At 36.1% G+C, this 26,578-nt stretch overlaps 1 protein-coding gene across 1 annotated transcript in view; it reads right to left on the bottom strand.

The window, feature by feature from the left end:
• The window catches only part of LOC145675662 (uncharacterized), a 61,067-nt gene that overhangs the window by 12,447 nt on the left and 22,042 nt on the right, over positions 1-26,578 (bottom strand). Inside the window, exons 6-9 of the mRNA XM_081746231.1 lie at positions 12,115-12,274; positions 7,710-7,880; positions 6,162-6,288; positions 4,193-4,242 (exon numbers count right to left, since the gene is read on the bottom strand). Of these exons, the coding sequence (XP_081602357.1) occupies positions 4,193-4,242; positions 6,162-6,288; positions 7,710-7,880; positions 12,115-12,274 (508 nt within the window). The remainder of the gene's footprint in view (positions 1-4,192; positions 4,243-6,161; positions 6,289-7,709; positions 7,881-12,114; positions 12,275-26,578) is intronic.

A 26,578-nucleotide genomic window follows, 5' to 3' on the forward strand; every position in this document is an offset into this window, starting at 1 on the left:
GCCGTAGATATTTTCTGGAACTGGGAGAACGGCTTCCCTCAGCGTTCCCTCTCACTTTTACCCCCTGCTCTGGAGCATGTAGTTTGTTTCTCGATGTAAGAAAAAGAGACAAAATTTGCAAGTACGCTTAATGACTGAAAAATCAGCACTGTTTTTTTTTTTATGTGCGTTATGTAAGAGTTATTTAAAATAACAGTATTATAAAGTTATTTAAAATAACTGCTTGTGAATTTCTAAAAGAAGCTTCAGATAGATACCTAACAGACAGGGCCGTATGTGGGGCAGGAGGGGCAACTGCCCCTTCCCCAGGGAAGCTTCCCGCCGTTTGAGAGGGGCCCACTTAAGTCAATTTTTTTTTACTCCATATACGAACATGAAATTATACAGAGTGGTCCAAAAGATCCCTCCATTGATCAAGTATAATATTTTAGTTCATGGGTTTATTTGCTTATGCTGTTCCGAGCGTACGATATAAGTAAAAGCACGTTAAGAAAAAATAATAAAGAAACTATGTCTACCTGATGGATAACAATAAGAAATAATATAAAATGCAATGAGCTGATCAGTGCGGCACTGTATACCTACTTTTGGGCCACCCTGTATATGAAGCATCAAACAGATTCACTACATTACATAAACAAAACAGAACACAAAGGTAAATAAAACAAAATTGAGTCGTGGGCCCATTTCAGTAAAAATGTCTACTATTAGGGGCCCTAGAAATAATATATATTCGTATGGCTTTGAGATTTGTCAATATTGTTAGTATAATTAATTATGGGGGGCCGCGGTGGCTCAGTGGTAGAGCGTTCACCTCTGGTGATTGGGGTCCCGGGTCCGATTCCAGCCCCCGCCAAATGAACTTTGTGGTAGACAAACACCGTGTGCGTGGGTTTCCCCAGGGTTCTCTCGTTTCCTCCTACTTTCTTCATTCTGCCATTTCATTCATTACTCATCATCACCGTCTCTTTTAGCCTAACCGGCATAAACGTGGGACGTAAAACTCAAAGATTTCATTTCATTTTTTAAAATTAATTATGAAACGGGACTATGTATGGAACGGGCCCAGGGGCGTAACTAACGGCCGCGCAGATCTTGCGGTGCGGAAGGGTCCACAGGCTCCGGGAGACCCACAAACAGTAAAAGAAAGATGGAAAGAAGGGGCCTATTTTTTAATTTTGTGGGAGGGTCCACGCGATCTTAGTTACGCTACTGAATGGACCCATTATTCTATTTAAATAGAACTGAAAATCATTTAAGGGGCCTCTGCTGCCTCATCTAGAGGGTCCACATATTTTTTCTAGGGGGGGGGGACAAAATATTAATGCTTGCCTCCTCCCGAAAAAAAATCTAATCTGACCTAAGTTACGGCTGCCGCTTACAGATGAAATATCTGATATTCTCAACAATAATGAGCCTTTTGGGCACGAGATGGCATTAGTGTTTCAAATCTCATAGAATGAGTCGCAGCAGGTCAGGCTAAACGTCATTTGACACTTTAGAATCAAACTTAGTAGATGTGCAAAACTCCTGGAATTTTGTATTTAGACGTATGTGTTGTGCCTTGAAGATAAGTGAATTTTCTGCAAACCTTCTATACATTTTACAATTTTGTTTCGATAAAGACGTAAATTGCGCATAGACTCGTGAAGAAAGGGTATCTCCACCCAATGCATTATAGACTCTCTACTTTCTTGACTGGGTCGCGGTTGCTCAGTGTTAGAGCGTTCACATCTGGTGCTTGGGGTTCAGGGGCGTCTTTAGGATTTTAATTTTGGGTAGGCCCGCTCCCTCGCTTATGGATATGTATCCACATTTGATTGATTAATGACAGTAGGAAATTACTTTTACAGTACGGTAGTGGTTGATGCTACTTGTTAAATAATTATCTACCATTAGTGGAAAATATATTTACTCTTTATTGTATCTTTTAGCGTTTATACATTTTTCAATTTTTTTGGGTAGGCACGTGCCTACCCGGCCTACCCAATAAAGCCGACACTTTTGGGGGTCCCTGGTTCGATCTCAGCTCGTGTCAAGTGAACTTTGTGATGGACAAACACCGTATGCGTGGGTATTCTCGGGGTTATCCCGTTTCCTCCCACTTTATTCATTCCATCATTTCATTCATTACTTCAGATCACCGTCTCCTTTAGCTTCGCCTAACCGTGGGATCTGAAACTTCAAGATTTTATTTCCTTTACTTTAGTTTCTTGACTGGTGAGTACCAGGATCGATAAGAGTATGTAGAGAACTAGTAGGCTCTGTAGATCACGAATACGTTAGTTTCGATGTCGCAAAGTGAGGTGTATTCGAACAGGAGTGGAAAAAACCGATCGACAGCCCTGACAGTGTTGAAGTCCTCATGTCACCGTGGACCACTGGAGAGGCTTCCGGTGGAGATCTTTGGGTCTATCCAGACTCTGTTGCGTAATTCTATAACGCACATTATTCATGAAACTACAGAGATCCAGCAGGAGAGAAGCACGGATTGCTCACTTGTGGGGGGTGGTATTCCCGGTGACCGACGGGCTCGTCGGGCGTTGTGGGTATGGGGACACATGCTAGTTTCTGAATATGCAAATCCCTGTGTCACATTTGAAGTTGTTCCATTGCCAGAGCTCAAAATGGTCACACACTGCTGATCACTGTCGGCTATTTCGACCAATACATCAGCTGACCTTGCTTTGATACCAGTTGGAACCCATTCTTGGGCTTAGTTGTGATATCCACCAGGCATGTAGCTAAGAGTGTGTTATGGGGGAGGCACCGTTCAGTTTCTTTCTTGATACACACGCACACAAACCAAGGGTCGTTGACGTATGGGTAGTGATGGGCAGTGGGAATATTCCCGGTGGGAAGGAAAATAAAAAATGGGAATATTCCCGGGTGTTTTCCCCTGGCATATAAATTCCCGGGAAGGAATTAATTTCCATATCTTTACTTTATCTTCCAAATTATAAGAAGTCATATTATAATTACTTTAGTTTTATTTATTATGATTTACTTCTTGGTTTTAAATAATTTGGAAGTTTAAAAAGTTAAAATTTGTTGAATGTACTTTATATAACTAATAATATGACTTTTTAAAGTTCCATTTCCATTTGCACTAAAAAATAGCAAAGTACTAATTTTCAAATGATGAAAAAAAGGAACCAGTTTGTAAAGTAATGTAGAATTTCTGTAGAAATAGAGGTGAAGTAGCATCAATACACCCCGAATTACTGTTAATAATAGACGTCGGTCTGTCTCCTGTATCTGACTCGAATTTCTGAAGAGGTACTCGGACTTTCTTATATGTGAATTGACGCATGAAATTTCGAGAAATAGGTAGGAAGAAAGGTCGTAAGGTCGTGTGGCAATGTTACATGAAAAATTATAAAGGTAAGTCAGTATCTTGCAAATATTGTGAATATAAATATGTATGCGCAAATGTTGATAAAATGGTGAGACATGTGTCTTCTGGTAGTTACCCAAACTAATTTGTTTATAACATTTAAATATTTAATATGTTTATAACATCAGTAGTAGAATCAAGTTTAGAAAATCCACTTACATATAAATTTAAACTGTTTAGCGGGGTAAAAGTATGTGGACTTACTATACCATTTTTCCCCACATATTTACTTGCATAGAGCATATTATAAGTAAATATACATTTATGCGTACTCTCTAAATATAATAAAATATTAATAAAATTACATAATACCGTTCAGAATATACATTTTGAACAATCCTCTAGAGATAACAGTAATACTACACTGTGATAAAAAAAACAAACGAATTTAACTTTGAAATCATAATATAGTAATAGAGTGCACTTTTTTGTGATTGCAAATAAATTCCCGGAATATTCCCATTTTGGGGAATTTTCCCGGGAATATTCCCAGGGAATATTTCCGAAAAATATCTTCCCGGGAATTTACCCATCACTACGTATGGGTCGAATGCCAAAATCTTTTTTAAAAAACACGCTATTCCTAACCTATTTCGAAATGGGCAAATAAAGAAATAAATAATGAAAATAATTGAACGTATGAAGTTTGAACTGTTATCCTCCCACATTGCCATTCTCATATCTTACTCTACCTCTCAGTCTTTCAACCAATCAATCTAGTTTTATTACTTATTTTCTAATAATGCAAATTAATAATAATTTTTCATAATTATAATAATGACATTAATACCTTACCTTAACTCTTGTGTAAGGCGTTAGTTTCCCTGAATGAACGTATTCCACAACTGTAATAAGAAAGGTTAACAAATACTATAGAAACGCACTTTCAATTTAAGCTCAAAACTTTTATGTATTGTTGTATAGATATGATATAACCAAACGTTCATTTTCTATTTGCATAATATGTTAGTTAATTCTGTGATCAAACGTGGTGTCGTCCTACTTGCGACAGTCCTATGTGCGACAAGAACTGTTAACTGTCCTATGAGCGACCGATTCCATCTGTTAACCTGCTTATGGGTTATCGATTCGTTCATACAAAGATAATGGAAGAAGATAAGGTTCCCTTTTCTTTAACTTGTTTCACAGTAGTGTGATTTAGAACCTAAGAAACTGTACTATGAAAAATACACATTCCTAGAGGTCTCATTTCTTCCAGCCGTTTCACAATTACAAGGAATGTATACCCTTAATCATAAATTTCAGATGTAACCTTATACTTACATTCATAAGTATAAAGCGTTCTTTAATAAGCATTGCATGCAAGTATTAATAACAAACTATTAAAGAATATGATGTATATTTTTCCTTAACTACATATCACATTTTATCTAGGCTTGGGACTGGCAATATTTTTTCTTATGTTATTCATAGTCTTAGGAGGTTTAAAAAAATAGGTGGTGAAACTGTTACACGTTCAAGTTTTCCAAAATAAAATATGCTGTTTTGCTTAGTGAGTAATTAGATTTGAATTAAATTAAGTACAGAAAGCAGAGCTTTTGAAGAAAGGGGTATTACAATAGGATTTTCAATAATTAATTACATAGGAATATACTTTTCATGGAAATTTCCCTGCTGTCTCGTTACGTCATTTTATATGATTTATGTCAAATCTAACTGAAATTTAAGATAAGTTCTATTTGCATTCACAGTAGAGGGAAAATATATTTGAGGAACAGTAATTTTCATAACAAGGTTGTTCGGACGCTAATAACGCCAGAGGCAAACATATTTTACAAGAGAGAATCATATCATCTTCTATCATCTCAATGTCAAAGAATCGGTCGCTCGTAGGACAGATAACAGTTCCTGTCGCTAACAGGTCTGTCGCTTCTGGAACTAATTCACCAAACGTTCGTTCTGTGACCAAACGTTCATTTTCTATTTGCATAATGTGTTAGTTAATTCTGTAACCAAACGTTCATTTTCTATTTGCATAAAATGTTACTTAATTCTGTGACCGAATAACAATTTGTCTTAACTACAAATAGTGCAAAACAATATAAATCATACAAAAGGATAGCGGTGACTCAATGCTAGAAATCTTTCAGTTTAACGTCCCATGATGATTATGCTCTTTTAGGCTAAGGGAGATGATGATTAAAATAAGTGAATGATGATGGAAGAATTAATGGAATGAGAAAAGAGGAGGAAACGGGAGTTTCTCGAGAAAACCCAAGGGCACGATGTTTACCACAAACTTACCTGGCCAGGGATCGAACCAGGGGCTTTAAGTAGCAGAGGCGATCGCTCTAACAGTGAGCCATCGTACTCCTTGCTCAATGGTAGAGTGTTCACTCCGGTGCTTGAGGTCCCTGATAAGATCCTAGACCAAATTGGCTTCTGGTGGACAACATGATTTTCATAGGTTTCCTCGGGGCTCACTCGTTCCATACCACATTCTCATTCCACCAATATATTTACTCACTCATTTTCAGTAATCATCCGCCCCCTTTGACCAACAGGATATAACCGTGGTACGTGAAAATAGAAATTTCATTTTATTTATTACAAATTATAGTCTTTACTTAATTTAACTTGAGTTAGATTCAAAAGTTACAAATAAAATTCAAATTGACTAAAACTATGAATAAGATATGAATTAATTTTTATTAATTATCACAGCAACTTTTTAATTATAGATATTTTACATGATTGTCAGAAAATAAATATGTTTAAAACAAGAAAAAAAAATATTACTTACGCTCTCTTTCTTCGCCTGGTTTTGGATCTTCATTATCTTCAGGAATTTTTGGTAGAACTCGAACCGGATTTCTATTGTCCTCCAAAGAAGAATCGCATATTGCAAAACATTCGGACATGCCGTAATTCTGAAATATAACAATACATCATGAATGTCTCAAAAGGGTTTTTATCTAGAGTTTGCTTCAGACTGAAAATAGGTGTTGTGAGGTGAGGTCACTGTAGAATTCATAAAGAGTTACTGACGCCACCAATTCAAAGTTGCAATTAATAAATATAATTCAAAGGCATATTGGTCACCAGATAGAGAATAATCTATACTTCAATAGGCACCATCAGAGGAATTTGTTCATTAATACCAGGGATAAAGTGACTGCACGAAAAGTTGGTGGTATTGGAAGGGTATCATGCTAAATGGTCGGGGAGAGAGAGGTATATTGCTAGATAACTGTTGATATGGACATTTCATAAAATCTTTATAACCACATATATGATTTTGGGTCTAGTTCGTCATTTGATCTTCTGAGGCGCATTTATTTATTATAATAGTACTGCTATTGTTATTGAGTCTGTGATGGGGGCCATGCTCCCTTCAATATATAAACTACTTATTTTTTATTGTCTTACTTTGCCTTTAGTGAAAAATGGACTCTTTGAGTTTTACGTCCCACGGTTATGCCGATTAGGCTAAAGGAGACGGTGATGATGAGAGATGAATGAAGTGGTGGAATGAAGAAAGTGGGGGGAAACGGGAGAACCTCGAGAAAACCCACGAGCACGGTGTTTGTCCACCACAAAGTTCACTTGGTGGGGGCTGGGAGCGAACCCGGGACCCCAAGCACTAGAGGTGAACTCTCTACCACTGAGCCACCGCGCCCCACCTTGCCATTAGTGTCTACTGTTTCACTTGCTCGTCCTTTTTTATGGGGATGTTTTGTTGTTCAATGAATGTAGACTTTGCAAGAGTCACTTTTTACTAGTTTGTCAACAAATCAAATTTCTATTCGATTGCCATAGGCCATGTTTATTTCATACTTAGGTTTCTTGTTTACGTTCCAAGTGTATGAAGTGGCCACGGACTCTTCCACCACGACTCTTTCACGACTGAGACAGGAGGTAACTTAATGATGAAAGTGTGAAGGTGCCCTATCTTGCTGTAAAATGAAATCTGCACCCATATCTTGACGTAAATATGATATTAGATAATTGTCAAGCATGTCCAGTTACAATACACCAGTGATAATGGGCTCAGTAAACAAAAAAGGACCGTAAATTTTGTTCAGGCATAAGGAACAAAACTCATTTATCTTTGGAGAGTGATGGTACATCTTCGATCACTTGATGTGGTTTTTGGTCACCCAACATGCGAACATTTTAAAATTAATGTGCGAAACTAATTACTTTTGTTATTGATACAGAATTACAAATTAAAACTCTTCTTGACAATGTGACTTATGATTAACATTATGGATAATAATTCCATATGTTATTATACCTCATTATTTATATAAATTTCACTTAGCTTCCTTAGATCTGATTATCTACATACCTGTAACAGAATCACATTTGGTATTCTATCCTGGATGAGTTTAACCGTAGCAGCATCCAGAACTGATCCTCCGAAACCTACAACTTTTACTGAATTCAGATCCCTTTTCTTCATGTCCAAAGACCGAGCGAACCACGCAGCAAAATATGGGTATAAGAGAAGGCCAAAAGGCTGGAAAAAAGAAACAAGTCATAACGCAAATGCTTAAAATACATTTTATCTTTATAAGCAACAAAGATAATACTATATGCAGTGGCGTATTTACGATTTTGTTTCGGGGAGCTTTGCTAACTTTCGGGGGGAGGGGGCTTTGCCTGAAAATGTGAAAATTCTGCAAGATATTTTATATACTTTATCTCAGTAAGTAAGATTTCGGGGGGGGGGGGCGGGGCTTACGCCTTAAGCCCCCCTCCAATACGCCACTGACTATATGCGATGTTCTGGGTAATAACAGTGAACTGAACAAACGTTACAAGCAATTTAAATATTTAGAAATTACATTTGAGGAGTTGAAGCAGTCCGAGCGTAACATCAAACTGATCGGTGGCAGCTAGTCCTCACGGCTATATGTATAGTTTATGAATGTTGTTCCTCTTGTCATTGGAAAATAGTTTTTCTTTTTCTTTTTTCTTTTTTTTTTAAAAAAAACTATTATTTTGACCGTACAAAGTACATTTTCAGGAAACAAGCCTTTTGTTGAGTTTCCTCTTAATACCTGGAACCAAGCCCGCACTAAAAAATTTTTGTTGGGGGGGGATTGAAGTTTTTCTAAGGGATTCGATACTACAATCCACTACGCCTATGTACACTCATGTCCAAAATTATTGTCGCAGGTTGGTCGATGTAACCCTTGTGTAGGCGCTGGTTTCTTAATAATTCTTCGACGTTGCTTGAGACTTCAATATATTTGTATTTCATAACACACAAAATTATATGAATTCAAAAAATACAAACAAAGTTGCTAGATGAACATTGTTATATGTAGATTAATGCGATATTAACACAATACACGTAAGTACCGTTGCTTTCTTGGTGTCACGTTTTTACACACACACCAGCGTTGCCAACCTCGGAGAACAAAATTATCGATTTTCGTCCTTAAAATTATCGTATATTACAAAAGATTATCGTATATTCGTTATAGGCGTGATAATTGTATAAACAAGTATAATACTACTAATAATACCAATAATATATAATAAACTTAGCTAGTAATCTTCAGTTTCGAACTCCACATCGGTGTCACTATCCTTATCATACCTAATTACGCAAAGTAATTACGCGATACGTAATTTCACTTGCCACAGAACGATTCTAACTTCTTTGTTTTTCACATCCAAATAAAGGCGCTAACATTCACGTGAGCGAATAATAGAGCCATCTATCATGAACAATATTGCCACCTCCACGTAAATGTGATGGATGCAGGGTTACCAATTCTCAAATCGTTATTGATTTATTTTGGCGAGAATGACTGTTAAAATGTGTGTTTTACAATTCTTTATTGCACACCTACAATTTATTTCCACATTCAAAAACTGCTAAAAAGTGTACGTTCTAAAATTATCGTATATTCACCTATTATCGCAAGGGCATAGGGCAAGGGCACCTATTATCGTATATCGTATTAAGGCTTAAATTATCGTATATCACGATAAATTATCGTATGGTTGGCAACCCTGACACACACACTCACCCCTGCTGGGGAGAAAAAGTATTAGTTTTTATGTTGCTGCCTCTTCATTTACTTACTGGCGTTAGTTTTTATTGAGAAGAACGCTCAGTTCTGAACATAGGTCTATAAATATGTCGTTGTAGGAATATAATTTTATAAGAAATTTGCCCGGTATTTCTTATAGTGTTAGTGTGTGTATAATCGGCAAAGACATGTATGTGGTAAATTTCATGTCAAAAGAGCAGTAAATAAGAACAATAAAACGAAAATAAAACTTTTTTTTGTCCATTTAGCAACATTTTGTTTTACTCATTTTAATTTTCGTATTTATGATTCTTTTCCCATGAAATTTACCACAAATATACATTTCTCGATTATACACATAGTATCAGTATTAAAGGTACCCTGCAAAATCATTATCAAATTATATTCTTTCAAGAAGACAGTTATAGATATGCGACAATCATTTGCACATGACTGTACCTAGATAGTATTGAACGGGTATTATTCTATACCTGAAAAGACAATAAGTAATTGTAAAACTCTTTCGTCTATATGTTTAGAAGAAAAAGGATAGAATTAAACTGTTTTATAAGAAAAAGAGTACGCATGAAGTGTAAGATCAACTTTTCATGCTAAATTAATCATTACTCTGTCAAACAGGTATCTTTTTATTGAAAAAATCTACAAAAGTACGTTAAGTTTTTCTTTGGGGGGAAGGGGTCCGGACTCGATGGAACCCCCTTCCCCGTGGGTGCTTCCCTGCCTGGAACGCCTCCTATTAAAGCGCCGTCGTGGTTGTATGGTTAGCGCATATGTCTTCGGCATACCCGAGTTCGATTCCCGACCGGACCTTATTAGATCGAACCCCATGTTAAGCTGTAGTTCCGTGTCTCATATAGCCTCCGTGCTGAAAGAAACATGTTAAACCTCAATTCAACCAGCCAAGGAGTACATTAACTACCGTCATTCCAAAAGCTTTAGTCATGGTATTAGCAAGAATAAAAGCTATGTCTATAAAATTCAATGGAAATAATAAATAAATGGAAAAAGGTAACTTAAGAACTGTGCCCGAATATACTGTAAACCAGTTACTTTATGGCGTTCAATGCCTGCACTATCTTTGGTCTTTAGACCATTGGTTAAAATGGGGAATTATTGCGCTGTTGAGTACAGGGGGTATCAGTGATTTGACTCCAATGCAGAAGGGTATTTGCCCTCCCCTCCAACCAATCAGCGAGTTATTTTAAAGATTTAACAGTTGAAGCTTGAACTCCTTACCAGAAGTCATAACAAGGGATCTTCTTGGATTGATTTATACAAATATATGGTGTTCACTGGTTGGTTGTGCGAGTTGTTCTGTCTTTGGGGTTTCTTGTTACAGCAAAGGCTAGTTTTCTCCTTGTGCGGGTCAGAAACGAGTACACTGTTCAACCTACTAGATCTTTCGACTTTAACAAAGTAATATTGGATGTGAACTTTTGATAATTACCACAATATAAATTGATGACCGGTTTCTTCATCATTTTGATGATTCTTTAGCTATTCTGCATTCAAGGGCTCAGTCTACGCTGGCTATCTGTAAGATATTATCGATTGTGTTTAGGATTATTTGTGTATTTAAGAGTCTTCATCCCGGCGAAATTAAAATACCGCTAATTTTACAGTCATTACGTGATATCTTCACATAGATAAAAGATAATCGAAATGTGGAACAAGAGCGCCCTAGATAACATTATTTTACATGAGAAACCATTATCACGACTCACTTATCTGCTTTCGATTTCGAGCCATTTTAATCGAAATGTGGAACAAGAGCGCCCTAGATAACATTATTTTACATGAGAAACCATTATCACGACTCACTTATCTGCTTTCGATTTCGAGCCATTTTGAAAATCGGCATTTATTTTCGCGTTTCTAAACAGCTGAAAACGGAAAGCCGCTAGGTGACTTGTGATAACGGTACCTCACCAAATTAATATTGTCTAGGGCGTTTTTGTTCCATATTTCAATTATCTTTTATCTATTTGAAGATATCACATAATTACTGTAAAATTAGCGGTATTTTAATTTCGCCGGGATGAAGACTCTTAACAGTGTGTGTTCCTTTAGCTGGCAACAGTGTTCAAGTTGCTTAACGCTTTTCTATTGTTTGTGAAAGAGTGAGTGTGGAGGCAAGAACATGCGGTTTTTAGTGGACCATATATCATGGTCGAAGATCGTACAATATAGTTTGAACAATTAGCCATCGTTGTTATAAGCAGTTAGAACTAAAAAATACCTTGCACATGTTTATTCTCATGTGTTATTTTTGTGTGCAAACTAAAGTTGTAATTATTTAAATACAGTGAATTTATATTTGGTTGCATTCATGTGGTATACGAATCAAGCCTTACAGTCCACTACTATGAACATTGTTTTTTAGCATTGTCATTGTACTTTAGTAAAATTACAAATATATACATTCATATTGTACAGATTGTGTATACAATACGAGCTGTTTTAATACTTTTAATATTTAAATCATCATAACAAATACACCATTGTTAATCTACTACTGCATGAAGATCTTTTCAAATCTTTTTCACAAGCATCTACCTTGAGAAAATTTTTCCTCATTTCCCTTAGTTCTCCTTGATTTCGCCATACCTTCTTGTATGAGAAATATATTTAAAATTGACGCTGACATTTACAATTGAGAAAAAAAAATGTGATTGTACACTATACCTTGTACTTCTCAATGACGTCGAAGTATATATCAGTGTTGGATTGAAGAAGACCGTAAACAGTCGGTGCTCGATGCAAAGCCCCAATGGCTAATGTTATAGCACCAACAGCAAAATTGTTCATTATATTCAAGATGCTCACCATTTTGATGTCTTCTCGTCTGTAAAATAATATCATTACATAATTACAGTAATTAAAAGGTAGTTGCACAACCAGGGTTTATTTTTTTATAATTTGATTTACAGAAGTGTGTATATTTGTGCAAGGCTAAAGAAGAAAAAGAACACATTTTTGATCACTTGCTATTTCATGGTTGACATTATAAAAATTACAAGGGTATTGCATCAATTAGAATAACTTCAGAGCAGTTTTTACCCAACAAATCATTTCGTTCCTTGGTACATACTGGGTATGTAGCTGCTGTATCTAGGGATAATAGAGATTGCTGTTCTTAGGGACAAGAGATTGCTGTACCTAGAGACAATAGATATTGCTGTGCCTAGGGGCAATAGATATCAATCGGTTGTCCTTAGATTTAATGTTGTCCCTAGGTACAGCAATTTCTTTTGTCTCTAGGAACAACAATATCTATTGTTTCTAGATCTCTACAGCAATCTCTATTGTCCCTTGACATAGCAATATTTATTATCTCTAGGCACACACTGTAAAAAAATTCGCCTTAAATTTACTGACCGATTACCGTCAACTCTCGCTGCCATCCGATTACCCTAAATTTTACGGACCACCGTTTTTTCATAAAAACGGCAGATCGTATATTTAGAAGCAAAATAATATTGACCGTGTTTAGAAACAAATTTGGTACCGTATATTTTACGGTAATTTACCGTAATATTTAGGGGTCGTTTTTTTTAAAAAAGCACAGGTGTGTTATTACCGTACAAGATTTACGGTAATAACACACCTGTGCCCTCTTGCTAGATCCAGTAAGAATTCTTGCTGGTCAATATATATTGAGCCAATTTTCATCGAATTGCTGGAAACTGTATAACACACTGCCTAGCAATAATTTTTGTATATTGTATAACTAGAGTGCATACTGGTCCACTGCTGTTAAAGACTACTTAACTAAAGAAAACAAAAGTGAACGAAAGAAGCGGGAACGAAAGAAGCGTTGCACCTACGACGTGCATAATATCCATAAGAATAAAAGTTGAAATTAATTCTTAGTTTGTAATATCGAACCCTTATTCTGATATCATCTTGAACATACATTGCTTTTTCTTTTCAAAATTACTAATTTTGTCATGTATTGAACAAAACACCAGAAGAGGATTCGATATTACATACAAAAAAAAAAAAAAAAATCTTGAATTTTATAGCTGTTTTCGCACGCTTTGAAGATGTAGTTGGAACAAACATCCATGCCCTTTTAAGATATTCATAAATCGATATTCTGTTACAGCGTTAAGACTAGCTTTATTGCATGTATTTTCGCTATGAGTACCAGTAGACTAATAGACCTCAAATATTCTAATCAGCGATTCATTCGATTAGTCGCATTATTACGGTTTCAGATAACCAAGCAGGCACTCGACAACATAGCTTAGAATGACCAGAAGTACGACTAAACAAGTGTAAAACCATATGACTTCTCACAACACTGCCCACAGTATCCAGTATCCGCTATTTCAAATTAATAAAGACGTGTTTGTATAATTATGTAACAGTGGCATCAATGTTAAAAAAAAAAAAAAAAGTCACCAAACTTCCAGAGTATCGATCTTTATCATATTTAGACTATTAAACGCTCAAATGTATTAACAAGACACCAGAACAGATTATAGGTACTCAGAACAAAATTAATGATAAAGACATTTACAGAAATATTTTTCAAATTAACAATTTATTTATCCAGAAAAAATAATGCCAGCATGGGCGCCCGATGAAAATTTTCTAGGGGACTCAACTCCCTGGTTACTATATACCCTGATATATATATATATATATATTTTTTTTTTGCATTAAGAAATTTAATACGTTTTCACTAGCTAGGGGAGCGACCCCCTACCCCTCCTTCGGGCACACATGAGTGACAGTATACTTTTGTTTCTGTAACATGAAAAATTCCAGTTGATGCAACACAAGTTATGTAATGCTGTTACGGTAAACTACAAAACACTTTTCCTTTTTTTTTTTTTTTTTTATTATTAGTATTTCAACATTGTGATTCGAATTCTAGCTTCACAAACCACTCGTAGTTGGCTACATTATCATAAGACTTTACACATCCAGCAGAACAAAGTTCAAATATTAACATAGTGCTTTCCCAAACATTACCTTGCTTAATGTTGAATTTCCAGGATATCTTCAACTGTAATACCGTATATATCACACCAGAAAACCACACACTAAACAAACAAACAAACAAAAGAAAGAAACAAAACAAAGCACAACACATCCGAACCTACGCGCCATAAATCCTCGCTTCGAACATGTGCTTTTTCTCTCCAATGCGCATGCCCGACACAAGCATCTGACAGGAAAACGGTCTCCTACCATTATTTTAGAAAAACGGTAAACCGTATATTTTTTTATGGTAGGAGGCACTTATTTTCACGGTTATTGGTTACAGTGCAGTAATATCTATTGCTGTGCCTAGAGACAATAAATATTGCTATATAAAGGGACAATAGAGATTGCTGTATCTAGGGACAATAGAGATTGCTGTACCTAGAAACAATAGATATTGCTGTTCCTAGAGACAAGAGAAATTGCTGTACCTAGGGATAATATTAAATCTAAGGACAACCGATTGTTTTCAACGACTAAAATATATGTTACAAAACAAACTATACAATGCCGATATTATAGACTGTTTCAACTTTCTAATTACAATAAACACTTGTGCTTTATATATATATAAAAAAAACTTTAATAACAATGGACACAATACAAGAGATGTTCATTAAATTCCCATATATTTCTAAACAAAAAGTATTAATTGTAGCTCAGATCTTTATTCCAGGTACATGTGGTAACGTCTTGTAATGATATTACAGCGTTATTGCTTACTCGAGCCTAGAAAGTGTTTAGTAAGACACGATTGCGTGCAGTACGTTGTATAATCCGTGTCGGACTGTGAAAAGGATTATCAAAAGGAACAGCGAATCTCTGTTAAATTTTATTTGGAACTGGGAAATATTACTACAGAGGCGTATGGAATGTTGCAAATAGAATTAAGTGACGCATCAATGAGTCGCCCACCGACTTTTCGATGGTTTCTGGGATAATGTTCGTGTAGGATGATTTCTGTCCTGGTCGTCCGTCCGTGAGTTGAAATGAGGAAAAAATGCTAAGGCCAGTGCTCTTGTGAGATCCGTTCGTCGACTGACTGTCCGTGAAATTGAGACGAAGTTAAATATTTCCATTCGGCTAAAAATCTTATACAAAGACCTGGGGATGTGGCGTGAATCGGCGAAATTCGTGCTGAGGATTCTCACATAGGATCAGAAGAAAATATCATAATCAGCAGGAAACTGGAGAAAACAGCCGCCATCAATGCGACAATCTTGACTATTATTATCACAGAGAATGAATAATGAGTTTACAGGTATGGCAAACAATGATAATGTCGTCCCAATGAAAGTCATCTGGATTTCGTAGATCCAATAAGTCCAGAAGACTATTGATTGTGCTTTTTGTTTTCAACATGCTAGGGATTGTTCATCGCAAATTTTGTTCTACGTGGCCAAACTGTCAATAAGGACGTCTACGCAGCTGTACTACAACTATTATGCGATGTTTTCCGTAATATTCGAATAAGTGGGCATCTGCATAGTCGTAATTGCACAATAACAATGCTCCGTTTCACACTTAAAGAATGGTGTCTCACTTCTTGACCTAATACAATGCCCTCGTTGAATACCATTGCTCTTACTCCCGTGTGAATTTTTCTGTTTCATACACTAAAAATTTTGTTAAAAGGGAAACAATTTGACACTATCCATGGCATTCAGGATAAGATGACAAAGGAATTCCGTATGTCATTGTATATGCAGACACGTCTACATTTTGAGAGTAAAGAATTCCATCCTCATAAGTTTTCCAAAATTTCCTGATTTAACCGCATTTTCTAAGCTCAACTGCATTGTCTTCTTAATATATTGTATTCTATTATGCTGGTAACAGCGCTCAATGATGCGGTTTCGGTTTTACGTCTCACGTTCTGCCGGTTAGGCTAAAGGAGACGGTGATTATGAGAAATGAATGAAATGGTGGAATTAAGAAAGTTGGAGGAAATGGGAGAACCACGAGAAAACCCACAAGCACGGTGTTTGTCCACCACAAAGTCCATACGGCGCGAACTGGATAGCGCTTAATGAGAATGCAAATGTTGACTCTCTGGGCATGACAATAGGGTTTATAGAGTGTTGGTCCGCTTCTTCCTCTGTTCCTTCCGTATCTGGTTCTTTTTGCCGAGCTTTGCCATGCTAATGTTTTGTTAACACATTGTCATATTTAAATACGTAATTTGTTTACAGGTCAAACCAGGACGTCTCGCTAGATTTGCACCTAACGAAATATTGGAAGTAAAAAATGACAGACAAACTGTGGGTGAAGGACTGTAGATAAATAAATTGTGATAGAACCTGTCGCAATGAGACCAGACACAGACAAAACTATAGAATATAACCTATAGGGTGTCCCATAAAGACTGCAACGTTTGAAATGTCCGCCATTTCTGTAAGCTGGCAGCACTAAATGTTACAAAGGATATTGACAGGATGATTTCTATCTGTTGCTTTGTTTTTAGTAGTCACAGAGCACCGAATAGCGATGATCGTTATCTATTTTCTGTACAAATAGGAATGGATTAGTTTTTAGCAGTCACAGAGCACCGAATAGCGATGATGGTTATCTATTTTCTGTACAAATAGGAATGGGTTTGTTTTTAGTAGTAGCGGAGCACGGAATATCGATGATCGTTATCTATTTTCTGTACAAATAGGAATGGCTTTGTTTCTAGTAGTCACAGAGCACCGAATAGCGATAAAGGTTATGTATTTTCTGTACACATAAAAATGGCTTTGTTTTTAGTAGTAGCAGAGCACCGAATAGTGATGATCGTTATCTATTTTCTGTACAAATAGGAATGGGTTTGTTTTTAGTAGTAACAGAGTGCCGAATAGCGATGATCGTTATCTATTTTTGTACAAATTGGAATGGCTTTGTGTTTAGTAGTCACAGAGCACCGAATAGCGATGATCGTTATTTATTTTCTGTACAAATATGAATGGCTTTGCTTTAGTAGTAATTGAGCGCCGAATAGCGATGATCCTTATGTATTTTCTGTACAAATAGGAATGGCTTTGTTTTCAGTAGTCATAGAGCACCGAATAGCGATGATCGTTATGTATTTTCTGTACAAATAGGAATGGCTTTGTTTTTAGTAGTAACAGAGCGCCTAAAAGCGATCTATTTTCTGTACGAATAGGAATGGATTTGCTTTTAGTAGTCACAGAGCACCGAATAGCGATGATCGTTATCTATTTTCTGTACAAATAGGAATGGATTAGTTTTTAGCAGTCACAGAGCACCGAATAGCGATGATCTTTATATATTTTCTGTACACATAGGAATGGCTTTGTTTTTACTAGTAGCAGAGCACCGAATAGCGATGATCGTTATCTATTTTCTGTACAAATAGGAATGGGTTTGTTTTTAGTAGTCACAGAGCACCGAATAGCGATGATCGTTATCTATTTTCTGTACAAATAGGAATGGTTTTGTTTTAGTAGTCATAGAGCACCGAATAGCGATGATCGTCATGTATTTTCTGTACAAATAGGAATGGCTTTGTTTTAGTAGTAACAGAGCGCCTAATAGCGATCTATTTTCTGTACAAATAGGAATGGATTTGTTTTTAGTAGTCACAGAGCACCGAATAGCGATGATCGTTATCTATTTTCTGTACAAATAGGAATGGCTTTGTTTTTAGTAGTCATAGAGCACCGAATAGCGGTGATCGTTATCCATTTTCTATACAGATAGGAACGGATTTGTTTTCAGTACTCACAGAGCACCGAATAACGATGATCGTTATGTATTTTCTGTACACATAAAAATGGCTTTGTTTTTATTAGTCACAGAGCACCCAATAGCGATGATCGTTATCTATTTTCTGTACAAATAGGAATGGCTTTGTTTTTAGTAGTCACAGAGTACCGAATAGCGATGATCGTTATCTATTTTCTGTACACATAAAAATGGCTTTGTTTTTATTAGTCACAGAGCACCGAATAGCGATGATCGTTATCTATTTTCTGTACAAATAGGAATGGATTTGTTTTAGTAGTCACAGAGCACCGAATAGCGATGATTGTTATCTATTTTCTGTACAAATAGGAATGGCTTTAATTTTAGTAGTGACAGAGCACCGAATATCGATGATCGTTATCTATTTTCTGTACAAATAGGAATGGCTTTGTGTTTAGTAGTCACAGAATGCCGAATAGCGATGATCGTTATCTATTTTCTGTACAAATAGGAATGGCTTTGTTTTTAGTAGTCACAGAGCGCCGAATACCAATCATCTTTATCTATTTTCTGTACAAATAGGAATGGATTTGTTTTTAGTAGTCACAGAGCACCGAATAGCGATAATCGTTATCTATTTTCTGTACAAATAGGAATGGATTTGTTTTTAGTAGTCACAGAATGCCGAATAGCGATGATCGTTATCTATTTTCTGTACAAATAGGAATGAATTTGTTTTTAGTAGTCACACAACGCCGAATAGCGATAATCGTTATCTATTTTCTGTACAAATAGGAATGGCATTGTTTTTAGTAGTCACGGAGCTCCGAATGGCGATGATAATTATCTATTTTCTGTACAAATAGGAATGGCTTTGTTTTTAGTAGTAACAGAGCGCCGAATAGCGATGATCGTTATCGATTTTCTGTACAAATAGGAATTGCTTTGTTTTTAGTAGTCACAGAGCGCCGAATAACGATGATCGTTATCTATTTTCTGTATAAATAGGAATGGCTTTGTTTTGTGTAGTCACAGAGCGCCGAATATCGATGATCGTTATCTATTTTCTGTATAAATAAGAATGGTTTTGTTTTCAGTAGTCACAGAGCACCGAATAGCGATCATCGTTATCTATTTTCTGTACAAATAAGAATGGCTTTGTTTTTAGTAGTCACAGAGCACCGAATAGCGATGATCGTTATCTAGTTTCTGTACAAATAGGAATGGCTTTGTTTTTAGTAGTCACAGAGCACCGAATAGCGATGATCGTTATCTATTTTCTGTACAAATAGGAATGGATTAGTTTTTAGCAGTCACAGAGCACCGAATAGCGATGATCTTTATCTATTTTCTGTACAAATAAGAATGGCTTTGTTTTTACTAGTAGCAGAGCACCGAATAGCGATGATCGTTATCTATTTTCTGTACAAATAGGAATGGGTTTGTTTTTAGTAGTCACAGAGCACCGAATAGCGATGATCGTTATCTATTTTCTGTACAAATAGGAATGGTTTTGTTTTAGTAGTCATAGAGCACCGAATAGCGGTGATCGTTATCTATTTTCTGTACAAATAGGAATGGCTTTGTTTTTAGTAGTGAAAGAGCGCCGAATAGCGATGATCGTTATGTATTTTCTGTACAAATAGGAATGGCTTTGTTTTTAGTAGTGACAGAGCGCCGAATAGCGATGATCGTTATCTATTTTCTGTACAAATAGAATGGTTTTGTTTTTAGTAGTCATAGAGCACCGAATAGCGGTGTTCGTTATCTATTTTCTGTACAAATAGGAATGGCTTTGTTTTTAGTAGTCATAGAGCACCGAATAGCGGTGATCGTTATCCATTTTCTATACAGATAGGAACGGATTTGTTTTCAGTACTCACAGAGCACCGAATAACGATGATCGTTATGTATTTTCTGTACAAATAGGAATGGCTTTGTTTTTATTAGTCACAGAGCACCGAATAGCGATGATCGTTATCTATTTTCTGTACAAATAGGAATGGCTTTGTTTTTAGTAGTCACAGAGTACCGAATAGCGATGATCGTTATCTATTTTCTGTACAAATAGGAATGGCTTTATTTTTAGTAGTGACAGAGCACCGAATAGCGATGATCGTTTTCTATTTTCTATACAAATAGGAATGGCTTTAGTTTTAGTAGTGACAGAGCACCGAATATCGATGATCGTTATCTATTTTCTGTACAAATAGGAATGGCTTTGTGTTTAGTAGTCACAGAATGCCGAATAGCGATGATCGTTATGTATTTTCTGTACAAATAGGAATGGCTTTGTTTTTACTAGTAGCAGAGCACCGAATAGCGATGATCGTTATCTATTTTCTGTACAAATAGGAATGGGTTTGTTTTTAGTAGTCACAGAGCACCGAATAGCGATGATCGTTATCTATTTTCTGTACAAATAGGAATGGCTTTGTTTTTAGTAGTCACAGAGCACCGAATAGCGATGATCGTTATCTATTTTCTGTACAAATAGGAATGGTTTTGTTTTAGTAGTCATAGAGCACCGAATAGCGGTGATCGTTATCTATTTTCTGTACAAATAGGAATGGCTTTGCTTTTAGTAGTCATAGAGCACCGAATAGCGATGATCGTCATGTATTTTCTGTACAAATAGGAATGGTTTTGTTTTAGTAGTAACAGAGCGCCTAATAGCGATCTATTTTCTGTACAAATAGGAATGGATTTGTTTTTAGTAGTCACAGAGCACCGAATAGCGATGATCGTTATCTATTTTCTGTACAAATAGGAATGGCTTTGTTTTTAGTAGTCATAGAGCACCGAATAGCGGTGATCGTTATCCATTTTCTATACAGATAGGAACGGATTTGTTTTCAGTACTCACAGAGCACCGAATAACGATGATCGTTATGTATTTTCTGTACACATAAAAATGGCTTTGTTTTTATTAGTCACAGAGCACCGAATAGCGATGATCGTTATCTATTTTCTGTACAAATAGGAATGGCTTTGTTTTTAGTAGTCACAGAGTACAGAATAGCGATGATCGTTATCTATTTTCTGTACACATAAAAATGGCTTTGTTTTTATTAGTCACAGAGCACCGAATAGCGATGATCGTTATCTATTTTCTGTACAAATAGGAATGGATTTGTTTTTAGTAGTCACAGAGCACCGAATAGCGATGATCGTTATCTATTTTCTGTACAAATAGGAATGGCTTTAATTTTAGTAGTGACAGAGCACCGAATATCGATGATCGTTATCTATTTTCTGTACAAATAGGAATGGCTTTGTGTTTAGTAGTCACAGAATGCCGAATAGCGATGATCGTTATCTATTTTCTGTACAAATAGGAATGGCTTTGTTTTTAGTAGTCACAGAGCGCCGAATACCAATGATCTTTATCTATTTTCTGTACAAATAGGAATGGATTTTTTTTAGTAGTCACAGAGCACCGAATAGCGATAATCGTTATCTATTTTCTGTACAAATAGGAATGGATTTGTTTTTAGTAGTCACAGAATGCCGAATAGCGATGATCGTTATCTATTTTCTGTACAAATAGGAATGAATTTGTTTTTAGTAGTCACAAAACGCCGAATAGCGATAATCGTTATCTATTTTCTGTACAAATAGGAATGGCATTGTTTTTAGTAGTCACGGAGCTCCGAATAGCGATGATAATTATCTATTTTCTGTACAAATAGGAATGGCTTTGTTTTTAGTAGTAACAGAGCGCCGAATAGCGATGATCGTTATCGATTTTCTGTACAAATAGGAATTTCTTTGTTTTTAGTAGTCACAGAGCGCCGAATAACGATGATCGTTATCTATTTTCTGTATAAATAGGAATGGCTTTGTTTTGTGTAGTCACAGAGCGCCGAATAGCGATGATCGTTATCTAGTTTCTGTACAAATAGGAATGGCTTTGTTTTTAGTAGTCACAGAGCACCGAATAGCGATGATCGTTATCTATTTTCTGTACAAATAGGAATGGATTAGTTTTTAGCAGTCACAGAGCACCGAATAGCGATGATCTTTATCTATTTTGTGTACAAATAAGAATGGCTTTGTTTTTACTAGTAGCAGAGCACCGAATAGCGATGATCGTTATCTATTTTCTGTACAAATAGGAATGGGTTTGTTTTTAGTAGTCACAGAGCACCGAATAGCGATGATCGTTATCTATTTTCTGTACAAATAGGAATGGTTTTGTTTTAGTAGTCATAGAGCACCGAATAGCGGTGATCGTTATCTATTTTCTGTACAAATAGGAATGGCTTTGTTTTTAGTAGTGACAGAGCGCCGAATAGCGATGATCGTTATGTATTTGCTGTACAAATAGGAATGGCTTTGTTTTTAGTAGTGACAGAGCGCCGAATAGCGATGATCGTTATCTATTTTCTGTACAAATAGAATGGTTTTGTTTTTAGTAGTCATAGAGCACCGAATAGCGGTGTTCGTTATCTATTTTCTGTACAAATAGGAATGGCTTAGTTTTTAGTAGTCATAGAGCACCGAATAACGATGATCGTTATGTATTTTCTGTACAAATAGGAATGGCTTTGTTTTTATTAGTCACAGTGCACCGAATAGCGATGATCGTTATCTATTTTCTGTACAAATAGGAATGGCTTTGTTTTTAGTAGTCACAGAGCACCGAAAAGCGATGATCGTTATGTATTTTCTGTACAAATAGGAATGGATTAGTTTTTAGCAGTCACAGAGCACCGAATAGCGATGATCTTTATCTATTTTCTGTACAAATAAGAATGGCTTTGTTTTTACTAGTAGCAGAGCACCGAATAGCGATGATCGTTATCTATTTTCTGTACAAATAGGAATGGGTTTGTTTTTGGTAGTCACAGAGCACCGAATAGCGATGATCGTTATCTATTTTCTGTACAAATAGGAATGGTTTTGTTTGAGTAGTCATAGAGCACCGAATAGCGGTGATCGTTATCTATTTTCTGTACAAATAGGAATGGCTTTGTTTTTAGTAGTGACAGAGCGCCGAATAGCGATGATCGTTATGTATTTTCTGTACAAATAGGAATGGCTTTGTTTTTAGTAGTGACAGAGCGCCGAATAGCGATGATCGTTATCTATTTTCTGTACAAATAGAATGGTTTTGTTTTTAGTAGTCATAGAGCACCGAATAGCGGTGTTCGTTATCTATTTTCTGTACAAATAGGAATGGCTTTGTTTTTAGTAGTCATAGAGCACCGAATAGCGGTGATCGTTATCCATTTTCTATACAGATAGGAACGGATTTGTTTTCAGTACTCACAGAGCACCGAATAACGATGATCGTTATGTATTTTCTGTACAAATAGGAATGGCTTTGTTTTTATTAGTCACAGAGCACCGAATAGCGATGATCGTTATCTATTTTCTGTACAAATAGGAATGGCTTTGTTTTTAGTAGTCACAGAGTACCGAATAGCGATGATCGTTATCTATTTTCTGTACAAATAGGAATGGCTTTATTTTTAGTAGTGACAGAGCACCGAATAGCGATGATCGTTTTCTATTTTCTATACAAATAGGAATGGCTTTAGTTTTAGTAGTGACAGAGCACCGAATATCGATGATCGTTATCTATTTTCTGTACAAATAGGAATGGCTTTGTGTTTAGTAGTCACAGAATGCCGAATAGCGATGATCGTTATGTATTTTCTGTACAAATAGGAATGGCTTTGTTTTTACTAGTAGCAGAGCACCGAATAGCGATGATCGTTATCTATTTTCTGTACAAATGGGAATGGTTTTGTTTTAGTAGTCATAGAGCACCGAATAGCGGTGATCGTTATCTATTTTCTGTACAAATAGGAATGGCTTTGTTTTTAGTAGTCATAGAGCACCGAATAGCGATGATCGTCATGTATTTTCTGTACAAATAGGAATGGCTTTGTTTTAGTAGTAACAGAGCGCCTAATAGCGATCTATTTTCTGTACAAATAGGAATGGATTTGTTTTTAGTAGTCACAGAGCACCGAATAGCGATGATCGTTATCTATTTTCTGTACAAAAAATAGGAATGGCTTTGTTTTTAGTAGTCATAGAGCACCGAATAGCGGTGATCGTTATCCATTTTTATACAGATAGGAACGGATTTGTTTTCAGTACTCACAGAGCACCGAATAACGATGATCGTTATGTATTTTCTGTACACATAAAAATGGCTTTGTTTTTAGTAGTCACGGAGCTCCGAATAGCGATCATCGTTATCTATTTTCTGTACAAATAGGAATGGCTTTGTTTTTAGTAGTCACAGAGTACCGAATAGCGATGATCGTTATCTATTTTCTGTACACATAAAATGGCTTTGTTTTTATTAGTCACAGAGCACCGAATAGCGATGATCGTTATCTATTTTCTGTACAAATAGGAATGGATTTGTTTTTAGTAGTCACAGAGCACCGAATAGCGATGATCGTTATCTATTTTCTGTACAAATAGGAATGGCTTTAATTTTAGTAGTGACAGAGCACCGAATATCGATGATCGTTATCTATTTTCTGTACAAATAGGAATGGCTTTGTGTTTAGTAGTCACAGAATGCCGAATAGCGATGATCGTTATCTATTTTCTGTACAAATAGGAATGGCTTTGTTTTTAGTAGTCACAGAGCGCCGAATACCAATGATCTTTATCTATTTTCTGTACAAATAGGAATGGATTTGTTTTTAGTAGTCACAGAGCAGCGAATAGCGATAATCGTTATCTATTTTCTGTACAAATAGGAATGGATTTGTTTTTAGTAGTCACAGAATGCCGAATAGCGATGATCGTTATCTATTTTCTGTACAAATAGGAATGAATTTGTTTTTAGTAGTCACACAACGCCGAATAGCGATAATCGTTATCTATTTTCTGTACAAATAGGAATGGCATTGTTTTTAGTAGTCACGGAGCTCCGAATAGCGATGATAATTATCTATTTTCTGTACAAATAGGAATGGCTTTGTTTTTAGTAGTAACAGAGCGCCGAATAGCGATGATCGTTATCGATTTTCTGTACAAATAGGAATTGCTTTGTTTTTAGTAGTCACAGAGCGCCGAATAACGATGATCGTTATCTATTTTCTGTATAAATAGGAATGGCTTTGTTTTGTGTAGTCACAGAGCGCCGAATATCGATGATCGTTATCTATTTTCTGTATAAATAAGAATGGTTTTGTTTTCAGTAGTCACAGAGCACCGAATAGCGATCATCGTTATCTATTTTCTGTACAAATAAGAATGGCTTTGTTTTTAGTAGTCACAGAGCACCGAATAGCGATGATCGTTATCTAGTTTCTGTACAAATAGGAATGGCTTTGTTTTTAGTAGTCACAGAGCACCGAATAGCGATGATCGTTATCTATTTTCTGTACAAATAGGAATGGATTAGTTTTTAGCAGTCACAGAGCACCGAATAGCGATGATCTTTATCTATTTTCTGTACAAATAAGAATGGCTTTGTTTTTACTAGTAGCAGAGCACCGAATAGCGATGATCGTTATCTATTTTCTGTACAAATAGGAATGGCTTTGTTTTTAGTAGTCACAGAGTACCGAATAGCGATGATCGTTATCTATTTTCTGTACAAATAGGAATGGCTTTATTTTTAGTAGTGACAGAGCACCGAATAGCGATGATCGTTATCTATTTTCTGTACAAATAGGAATGGCTTTAGTTTTAGTAGTGACAGAGCACCGAATATCGATGATCGTTATCTATTTTCTGTACAAATAGGAATGGCTTTGTGTTTAGTAGTCACAGAATGCCGAATAGCGATGATCGTTATCTATTTTCTGTACAAATAGAATGGTTTTGTTTTTAGTAGTCATAGAGCACCGAATAGCGGTGTTCGTTATCTATTTTCTGTACAAATAGGAATGGCTTTGTTTTTAGTAGTCATAGAGCACCGAATAGCGGTGATCGTTATCCATTTTCTATACAGATAGGAACGGATTTGTTTTCAGTACTCACAGAGCACCGAATAACGATGATCGTTATGTATTTTCTGTACAAATAGGAATGGCTTTGTTTTTATTAGTCACAGAGCACCGAATAGCGATGATCGTTATCTATTTTCTGTACAAATAGGAATGGCTTTGTTTTTAGTAGTCACAGAGTACCGAATAGCGATGATCGTTATCTATTTTCTGTACAAATAGGAATGGCTTTATTTTTAGTAGTGACAGAGCACCGAATAGCGATGATCGTTTTCTATTTTCTATACAAATAGGAATGGCTTTAGTTTTAGTAGTGACAGAGCACCGAATATCGATGATCGTTATCTATTTTCTGTACAAATAGGAATGGCTTTGTGTTTAGTAGTCACAGAATGCCGAATAGCGATGATCGTTATGTATTTTCTGTACAAATAGGAATGGCTTTGTTTTTACTAGTAGCAGAGCACCGAATAGCGATGATCGTTATCTATTTTCTGTACAAATAGGAATGGGTTTGTTTTTAGTAGTCACAGAGCACC

This window comes from Thermobia domestica, chromosome 18 (genome assembly GCF_964235325.1).
Source record: "Thermobia domestica chromosome 18, izTheDome1.hap1.1, whole genome shotgun sequence".
Lineage (NCBI taxonomy): Eukaryota > Metazoa > Arthropoda > Insecta > Zygentoma > Lepismatidae > Thermobia > Thermobia domestica.